The sequence below is a fragment of the Syzygium oleosum genome, unplaced genomic scaffold, assembly GCF_021117445.2.
Source record: "Syzygium oleosum isolate NSW1041296 unplaced genomic scaffold, Sole_v2.1 Sole_v2.02, whole genome shotgun sequence".
In the NCBI taxonomy this organism is placed as follows: Eukaryota; Viridiplantae; Streptophyta; class Magnoliopsida; order Myrtales; family Myrtaceae; genus Syzygium; species Syzygium oleosum.
The window spans coordinates 6,927,376-6,937,270 of NW_026607486.1; the positions used below are offsets into that span (position 1 = coordinate 6,927,376).

At 45.7% G+C, this 9,895-nt stretch overlaps 2 protein-coding genes across 2 annotated transcripts; both read left to right on the forward strand.

The window, feature by feature from the left end:
- The first annotated feature begins 200 nt into the window (after positions 1-200).
- LOC130135530 (uncharacterized) lies at positions 201-983 on the forward strand. The gene has a single exon (XM_056304999.1). The coding sequence runs from the start codon at positions 201-203 to the stop codon at positions 981-983; it is 783 nt and encodes a 260-aa protein (XP_056160974.1).
- Positions 984-8,414: 7,431 nt separating this feature from the next.
- Positions 8,415-9,513, forward strand: LOC115666187 (cysteine endopeptidase RepA-like). The gene has a single exon (XM_030587962.2). It carries the CDS (start codon positions 8,768-8,770, stop codon positions 9,293-9,295), a length of 528 nt encoding a protein of 175 aa, XP_030443822.2. The 5' UTR covers positions 8,415-8,767; the 3' UTR covers positions 9,296-9,513.
- Positions 9,514-9,895: the final 382 nt, after the last annotated feature.

The following is a 9,895-nucleotide window of genomic DNA, read 5'->3' on the forward strand; positions in this document are numbered from 1 at the left end:
GGCCAGTTTGTTGCATCCTCAAGTCGGCAACCTAGTACTAAGGAGACTGAAACTGTGCCTGGACAGAATGGTAGCCAACCTCATGGTCTCCCTACTTCGGGCTCCAAACCCAGATCTTGGGCTAATGTTGCTAGGGTCTTAACTAAAGGCTACAACCTTTCTTATGTTCCCCCGAGAGAGGAAAATGGTGAATTGATAGTATGGCTGATGAAAACCCCCTTTGGCTGGAATGTGTCGTGGGACACTACATTGGGAAGAAAGCTCCCTTTAAGCTGACTGAAGAGGCTATTAGGAAAGCATGGGGTGACAAAGTGGCTGATATTAAACTCCATGAAAACGGATTCTACTTCTTTAGAGTCCCAGATTCTGAGTTCCGCAGGAAGCTCGTTGATTCTGGTCCGGTGTCAATATTTAGCTGCACTATGGTACTGCAGCAATGGCATTCCAAACTAAAGCTCAAAAGAGGAGTTATTGAGACCATGCCGGTTTGGGTAAGATTGAGAGACATTCCCTTTTCCTTATGGTCACCTTCTGGCATTGGGCGAATCGCTAGTGCCTTAGGGAAACCTCTCTATGTTGATGTTCAAACAGAACAAATGTCAAGGATCTCCTATGCTCGAGTCTGTGTGGAGATAAAGGCTTCAGTTCCTAGAGCTGAACAAGTGAAGTTCCGATGGGAAGATGAAGTAAATGAAATCCAAGTTGAATACGAATGGAAACCGCTGGCTTGTCCTTCCTGTGCCATTTTTGGACACAAAAAAGGTTCTGCTGGTTACAAATGTGCAGCTCAATCTGAACCTGTCCAGCGAGGCACAGCTCGTGCAAATGGCCATGTCAACAGAGTAGTCCAACCTGCACCTGTCCAAAGAGATGAAGGATGGACCCAAGTGCCCTCTAGGAAAGGCAAAGCACCTGCTGGACAGTCCCTTTCAGCACCAATTACAGCTCCTGCGCAGTTCATCCCAGGCCCGCTTCGGGCTTGAATCGAACACGACCGAATCCCTCCGGCTATTTTGCATTCACCTCTCGCAACCCTGAGAGAGGGACACGACTCGAGACCTCCTATGGTCACCGATCTAGGCCCAAGCCTGCCCTCTGCTTCAAGTCCTGCAGATCCTACTGATCAGCTGACTGAGGAGCATTCTCTACCTCAGCAGGCTTCCACCGAAGGATCTCCTGAGTCCCAGGCAATTCCGGACAACTCTAGTGACTCGGAAGGAATACTGGAAAGGGGGGCAGCACCTTCCTCCCCCCCCCAACACAAGGTCTCGCACTTCTCTGTCTGGAGCTTCGGACGAACTGCCTAGACCCTCTTCCGGTACTGGACATAACGCAATGCACCCTGGAACAGTCCCCAGTCCGTCTTCCTCTAAAAAGAAATCCAAAAGGAGGAAGCCAAGGAGAACTCAGCGTTAGTTATCTGTATCTACTTATGTTTTTTGGCGTATGGAATATACGGGGACTAGTAGCACCCCTGAGGCAAGCTGAAATTCGTGCCTTCATTACTAAAAATCACCTTCGCTGTATTGGGATTATTGAAACCAAAGTTAAAGCCTCTTCTTTTACTGTGATTTCAAGAGGCTTATCCACCAACCGGCGTTGGCTCTCCAACTACGCTTCTCCCTCTTGGTAGGATTTGGTTGGCTGGGACCCAAATGATGGATATTAGTCTCATTTATACTTCTTGCCAAATAATGCATCTTCAGCTCCGGTTTTTGCACCTCCAGGATTCTTGCTTGTTTACAATTGTATACGGTGAACACACTTTTGTAAAGCGCAGACAATTATGGGCTGACCTATACCGACTCTCCAATGGCGACTTACCTTGGATTGTTGCCGGGGACTTCAATGCAATCAGAGATCCGGAGGATAGGGTGGGCAGCTCAACACCTTGGATTCCATCTTTTGATGAATGTAGAGAAGGCCTCAACCAAGCCGGTTTGGAGGACCTGCGATATGTAGGATGTCGTTACACTTGGACACATTCCTCAGGGGCAAATCGGAAAATGCGTAAGATCGATCGGGTACTTATAAATGACTGTTGACTCCAACAATTCTCTTTCTCTGAAGCCAATTTTCTCCCGCCTGGAATATCTGATCACAGCCCCATGGTGATTAAGATTGTTCCACCTAGTTCTTCCAACAAGCCGTTCAAGTTCTTTAACTTCGGACTTCTCATCCGGCCTTCATGGACATAGTTACCCAAGTTTGGGATACTCACTACATTGGCACCCCTATGTTTATAGTTTGCTGTAAACTCAAGGCCCTCAAAGCAAAGTTGAAACTTATGAATAGGGCTTCCTTCTCGATATTTCCAACAGACGGAGCGAGGCTAGATTGAATCTCTCTCGACGTTCAAACAGCCTTGGAGTCGAATCCTTTTGATCGAGACCTAAATGCAAGCGAAGCCACACTCTTGCGAACTTTCTCGATTTGAGATCTCAAGAAGAATCTTTCTTCAGCCAGAAATCTAGAATTCGTTGGCTCAAGGAAGGCGACATGAACACTAAATACTTTCATCACTTTGTTAACAAGAGGAGACTCCACAATAGAATCCTCACTGTTTCAACAGAGGATGGTGTGCTAATTACTGAACCTCAGGAAGTCAGCAACCATATTGTACGCCACTTTCAGAGTCTATTAAATGGCGATTCAGCACCAGCCCAACTTTTCGTTCCGAGTTGGAGATTCTTATTGACCAAGTCTTAGATGGAAATCAGAGGGCTATCCTTTCTCACCGATTGCGAGGAAGAAATTCAATCAAATCTCTTCTCACTTGCTAAGAGCAAAGCTCCTGGCCCTGACGGTTACAATGTTGAGTTCTTCAAGCACACATGGGGGATCATTGGCCCATCTATTCTGACGGCTATAAAGGACTTCTTTGAGACAGGTCGTTTGCTTAAAGAGATTAATAACACCATCTTAACGTTGGTACCGAAATCCCCAAATGCATCGGCCACGAGCGACTTCTGACCAATTGCATGCCGCAACACCCTTTATAAATGCATCTCAAAAATCCTTGCTTGGGCGCATTGCAAAGGTTATACCGACGTTGATTGGATCCTCCCAAACAGCATTTGTTAAAGGCCGCCGAATCAGTGACAACATCATGGTTGCACAAGAGCTTTTTGCGGACTTTCACCATGAAGCTTATCTACCAAAATGTGCCATTAAGGTTGATTTTCATAAAGCCTTTGATACACTTGATTGGAACTTCATAGAAAGGGTACTCAAACCTTCAAATTTCCAGCCTTTTTCATTAGGCTGGTTATGACATGCATCTCAACTGCAAAGTTCTCGGTCTCCATTAATGGAGAACTACATGGCCATTTTCATAGCAGCCGAGGGATACGTCGGGCGATCCGCTATCGCCGTACCTATTCATCCTAGCTATGGAAATCTTCTCGCCTATCCTCAAGTCCAAAGCGACGTCCGGACTTCCGGTGGTTTTGGCGACGCAAGAAACCTCGTATATCCCATTTGTTCTTTGCTGATGATGTTCTTTTATTTTCGCAAGGACACATGAGATCGTTAGAGCTCATAAAGGAATCCCTCGATTTGTTCTCAAATTGTTCTGGCTTAAGACCAAATCTTAATAAGAGCAATATGTACCTCTCGGGCGGTAATCCCGATCTCCGTAGTGCTCTTCTTCAATGCATCGGTTTTCAACAAGGGTCTCTGCCCTTTCGATACTTGGGTGTGCCTATTATCTCTTCTAGGCTGCGTAAAGAGGATTGCAAATTCCTCATTGAATCCATAACGGCACGAGCCTGTTCTTGGACCCAAAGATTCCTATCGTTTGCTGGTCGCGTACAGCTCATACAATCGGTTTTACTCTCCATCCAAGTTTACTGGGCCACAATTTTCTCCCTCCCCAAATCGGTCTTGAATAGCATTGAGGCTATCCTTCGACGCTTCCTTTGGAAAGGTCCTGGCTTAGGAACGGGAGGTGCAAAGGTATCTTGGAATGTTGTCTGTCTCCCAAAAGATGAAGGCGGCCTCGGGATACGAAGGCTTACTGAATATAATAGAGCCATGACTCTAAAGCACATATGGATCCTTTTCACCGATAAGGAATCCATGTGGTGTAAATGGATACATTCTAACTTTTTAAAGAAGAACTTTTGGGTTGTACCCAAGCCCACCTTTTGCTCATGGACTTGGAAGAAGATTCTCGACTTCCGAGTCTCAGCCCAGACCCTTTTCAGGTGGAAAATTGGCAATGGCCGGTCGATATCCTTTTGGTATGATTGCTGGCACACAAGAGGCCCCCTCTACCTACTTTTCAACAATACGGAAATATACCAATCTCGGATCCCACGGGACTTTTCGGTTCGGGATTTTTTCCACTCTACATGGCAACCATCAGCAACCCTCCACTCTATCCTGGAATGGATGGATCATCTTCCAAGATTAGATGATGACACTCCGGACAGCTTTACCTGGAGTCCAAACCCGACTGAATCTTTCTCGGTGGCCCAGGCCTGGAACCACATAAGGAAGAAAGGCAATCCAGCACCTTGGCACTCCTTTATATGGGACTCTCACTTGACCCCCCCGCCACTCCTTTTTATTATGGATTGTGTCATTAAAACGGCTACCTACCCAGGTCTTTCTTATGCAAAATCGTCGGATTGAATCAGGTTTATGTGCTTTCTGTCGTACTATCCCAGATTCCATCAATCATCTCTTCTTCGAATGTTCTGTTACCAGCAGGCTGGCCTCATTTTGGGCAACCAAATGCAATCTGCCATGGCGCAATTGTCCGTGGCTGGAGCTTCTTTCGTGGGCCTTCAAAGTTTGTGGAGGCACTTCCTTCCGGCACCGAATCGCTAGATTCTCCTTCGGTGCTCTTTGTCACATCATATGGATTGAGCGGAACAACTCTCTTTTCAGAAACAAGAGTATCTTTATTCCGGGAATCCGCAAACACTTGCTCAAGCTGGTGAAGGATAAAGCTCTATCCTCAGGGAAAATTGCTGACACACCTACAAATAGGCGACTCCAAAGGAACTGGGAACTCTCACCTTCCATTTTTTCATAATTTGGTTGTGTAGTTTCTCTATCTTGTACCTAGCATTGTTGGTTGTTAGTTTTTCGTTTTTGCCTTGTTGAGTGCCCCCCCCCTCTTTCGGACTTCATGTAGATTCGGGATTCGGGGTTTTCTCTTGTCATTTCCTTGTATTTGGTGATTCAGAAAAGTAATACAAACTCTTACCTTTACCAAAAAAAAAAATCAATACCGGCGCCGTGGAGAGCTTTTCTTTTATAAGAGCAAAACTGGCCGAAGCTTCATCTCCCCAATAGAATTTGCCCTTTTTTAAATAGTCAGTGATTGGGGCCATAATAATACTGAAATCTCGAATGAAACGCCTATAGAATGTTGCAAGACCATGGAAACTTCGAGTCTCGCCAACATTCTTTGGAACTGGCCACTTGCGAATCACGGCCACCTTATCTGCATCAACGTGAAGTCCATCCGCGCCAACAACAAAAACCAAAAACAAGAGGCGTTCTGTCATGAAGCTACACTTTTTCAGATTAATGAACAATTTATTTTGCTGCAAGGTTAGTAGGACATCCCTCAAGTGCTACATGTGTTGACGCCCATCCGGACTATATATGAGTATATCATCAAAGAAAACTACCACAAACTTGCCAAGAAAAGGTTTGAGAACCTGAGTCATCAAACGCATGAAAGTACTAGGCGCGTTAGTGAGTCCAAACGGCATGACAAGCCATTCGTACAAACCTGCACTTGTCTTGAAGGCCGTTTTCCATTCGTCGCCAGGGCGGATGCGAACTTGGTGGTATCCGCTTCGAAGGTCAATCTTCGTAAAAATCCGTGATCCAGCAAGTCTGTCTAGCATATCATCAAGTCGTGGAATCGGAAACCTATACTTGACAGTAATCCGGTTAATGGCACGACTGTCTACACACATACGCATGGTGCCATCTTTTTTTGGTGTGAGAAGCGCAGGAACTGCACATGGACTTTTGCTTTCACGCAAGAAGCCCTTTCGAAGGAGCTCTCCCACCTGCTCCTGTAGAATCTGATTATCCTTCGGATTCATTCGATAATGCGGCAAATTAGGAAGACTAGCACCTGGAAGAAAATCAATCTTATGCTGGATATTCCTCAAAGGAGGTAATCCGTCAGGTAAATCCTCAGGCATAACATCATTATATACCTTTAATAAGGGCTTAAGAATGTCGGGAACACGAACCACAACTTGCTGGTCGCTCTTGTCCACAATCATATACATCCCTTCACGCTTTCGAATGTTCATCATAACCCCTGCATTCTGCTTCTTCACAATCTGAGGGGAATTACTCTTCGGTCTCAAAGTAATTTTAGTTCTTTTCCACACAAAAGAATACGTATTCTCCCTAGCTCGGTGTGTAGCATCAACATCATATTGCCATGGTCGACCCAGTAAAACATGACACGCATCCATCTCCACAACATCACAGACAATAGTATTTTGATATGATTTTCCAATTGAAATAGGCAAACGGCATAATTGGTTTACCTTAAGTTCTGCTCCCTTGCGTATCCACCCGATCGTGTAGGGCGCGGGATGCGGCTCCGTCTTTAGTTGCAAGTGATCCACCAAGGCCTTTGACACTATGTTCTCGCAACTTCTACTGTCAATAATGATATCGCATACTTTGTCGTTGACAGTACAGCGAGCGCGGAAAAGCTGATTCCGCTGGGTATCTTCTGTCCGCGGAGTAAGCAATAGACGACGCACTACACAATTAACTTGCTCGCCCACTTCATCTTCCACTCCCACTTCTTCTTCATTTTCCCAATCTTCCTCATACACATCTTCGTCATGTTCAACGATATTGGCCATTCTACGACGAGGACAATCGCTGGAACGATGGCCCAACTCGTTACACTTGTAACACTTGATCGGTTGGGGCTTGGCATATGAATTCTGGGTATTCTGATTGGGATTGCGATTGCTTGCTGCGACTGCTTCCTTAGGTGTCCCACTAGTACCACCTGGAACTCGGCTCGAATCAGGTGTTTGTTGACTAGAACTTGCAATATCAGGCTGTCTTCCTTTCCCGAATGACCCACGACCCGAATAATTGCTACCACGAGTACTAGGGCTAGTCCTCTCCAATTGCACCTCAATTTTTCGCGCCATATCCTGGGCGTCTTCGACAGAGAATAGTCGATGCAAAGAAACCCGATCCTGGATATTAAGTCGTAAACCATTAATGTACCTAGCAGTTTGTTGTGCCTCGGACTCATCCAGGTTATTGCGAGCGGAGAGTCGAAGGAACTCTTTTGTATAAGCTTGGACCGATCTATTCGATTGTCCGCAATTCTGGAATTGCTGAAATAACAGTTGCTCATAGTCCGTTAAGAGGAACCTCTTCTTCAACTTCTGTTTCATCTGACCCCATGATCGAATAGGAGCATTGCTTTGTCGACGTCGCGTCAATTGAGTCTGTTCCCACCAAGCTGAAGCGCCACCCTTCAACTTGTACGCCACAAGTTTCACTTGGCGATCCTCGTCAATATCCATAGCGTCGAAGAATTTCTCGACCTCCCAAAGCCAGTCAAGGAAATCTTCAATATCCAAATTCCCATTGAAAGTAGGGAGATCTATCTTTAGTTGATACTGCTCAGGATCTCGTCGATATCCTCCCTGACGTCGATTCCCACGAACATGCTCCTCCTGGAATCCCCTGTATCGGCGACCACCACGAATTTGCATCTCCTCGAAATCATCGTCTTCGTCTTCCGTATCCTCGACATAGTCTTGACGCCTATGTCGGGGAATTCCTCCACGCCCCATAGCATTTTCGGGATCACGAACGACAGGAATTCGCTCGGCTGGAAGAACGCCAGGTGCATGGTTTGTGGACAAACGCTGGATGGCATCAAGGATCTCTTGAAACCTCCGATCGGTTTGATCCACGAACTGATTGAACTCAGCCCACGTAATAGGCTCGTTCTCACGGCCCTCAGCAGCGGGGAGATTGAATTCACGTTATTCACCATCGTCACAGGAGAAACCCGCTCTGATACCAAATGACGTAGAGAGAAAGCGTAAATTTGGAACAACTCCAAAGAACTCAAAATTTTTATTCAATAATAATGTGTTCTTGATTACAAGACGGACATCTTATATATAGAGATAGGACTCCTAATACTAATGGAAACCGAATAATTAAAGAAACTGCCTAAATGGTAATATAGGAAACTGCCTGACTGGTAATATAAGAAACTGCCTAAATGATAATATAGGAAACTGCTTGAATGGTTGTTTTTCCCAAAATCAGAAAAACTGCCGAGATTTCCGGTGATTACGGCGATCACATTGTTCAAGATAATCACAGGCTAACTGTTCTACATCATCATTCCAGCGCATTCCCGGGCGATCACTTGTTTCTGAAGTCCGACCAGCCAAGCATAATGGAAGACAGATACGAGAGCTGGCTGGCGAGGTACAACCGGACGTACAAAAGTAGAGCTGAGCAAATGCTGCGGTTCGAGATTTATCAAGCCAGTGTCCTGTACGTCGACTTCTTAAATGGGCCACGGTTACCGTTCGAGCTCACCGACAATAGATTCGTGGACATGACAAACGCGGAGTTCAAAGTGACCTACCTGGGTTTTCACGGGAGGATGAACCAGAGAACTGATAAAGGAGGCTAATGTTACCGATGACACCGACTTAGACACGCCGGCGAGTTTTGATTGCAGGAAGGAAGGCGCTGTAACTCTGGTCAAGGATCAAGGCCAATGTGGTATATAAGATTAAGTCGCATGTTCTGCTCCCAAAGAGAAAGTAGTTGGGTTTTTTCCGTGGTGGCGGCCGTCAAAGGCCTCAACAAGATCAAGACGGGGAAGCTAGTGTCTCTATCGGAGCAGGAGCTCGTGGACTGCGACGTCAGGAAGCACAACCAAGGCTGCAGCGGCGGAGCCATGGACACCGCTTTTTCTCTCATTCTACACAACGGAGGCATCACTTCCGAGTCCAATTATCCTTACCGAGGATGGGAAGGATCTTGTGACGAGACCAGGCTTAGGAATCATGTGGCCACGATAAGTGGATACAGCAATGTGCCCATGGACGAGGAGGAGGGAAGAGAGCGAGGGCAGAGAGGAGTGTCTTTGATTCAATTGGGAGAAACATCAGCCGTTTTCGTTGCTGGTTACTATTTTCACCGCTACTCAATGGAGACTCTGTTCGCCTCTGTCCACAGTTGCTGTCACCGAAGAGCTCAAGCAGTGGCTGTTTCTTCTCGTTTTGTTGATTTCGATCCTTGAAGTCGCTCCAGTGGTTGCCTTATTCAAGTTCAATCAATCACATGTAATAATCCTTTACTAGATCCAACTGAATTTGCTTTTGTTTTAGGTGATTGCGAATGCAAACAAAACCGAGAAGCCTAGTTGTGGTTCGATTGAAAATATCTCCAATTGAGGATCTGTCGTTGACTTGAACCTGTTTTGATGATATTGTGATAGTTTGGATGTGAATCATTGTTCCGTAGCTACATCTAGCTCCTTTGGCTGAGGTGCCTGTCACTTGTTTGATAAAATGTATAAATGATGTCAGGATGCACATTTGTTAGATGAAATAAGGATTGCAATCATTCTACTTCGTTCTTAGTCTCATGAAGAGAGATTTGTGCCTTTTTGAAGGGTCAAATTGTGATTGTTGTGCGATTGTTGTGGCCTCACTCTGTTAGCTGATATTCCAAATCATTGTGCGATTGTTGTGCGTCAGACTTTAGTAAACCTTCAAATCTGGTCATTCAGGCTTGTTTGATTCAATCAAATGGAAATGGAGGGTCCATAGTGTAGGTGTGTAAGGAAGGTAGTAGTGCGAACGTCTTGGACAGAAGCTTGGCTTCGTGATGCTTGAGG

Excerpts from the sequence above, each read along its gene's own strand:
- LOC130135530 (XM_056304999.1), top strand. The coding sequence starts at position 201 with ATGGCTGATGAAAACCCCCTTTGGCTGGAATGTGTCGTGGGACACTAC.
- LOC115666187 (XM_030587962.2), top strand. The coding sequence starts at position 8,768 with ATGTGGTATATAAGATTAAGTCGCATGTTCTGCTCCCAAAGAGAAAGT.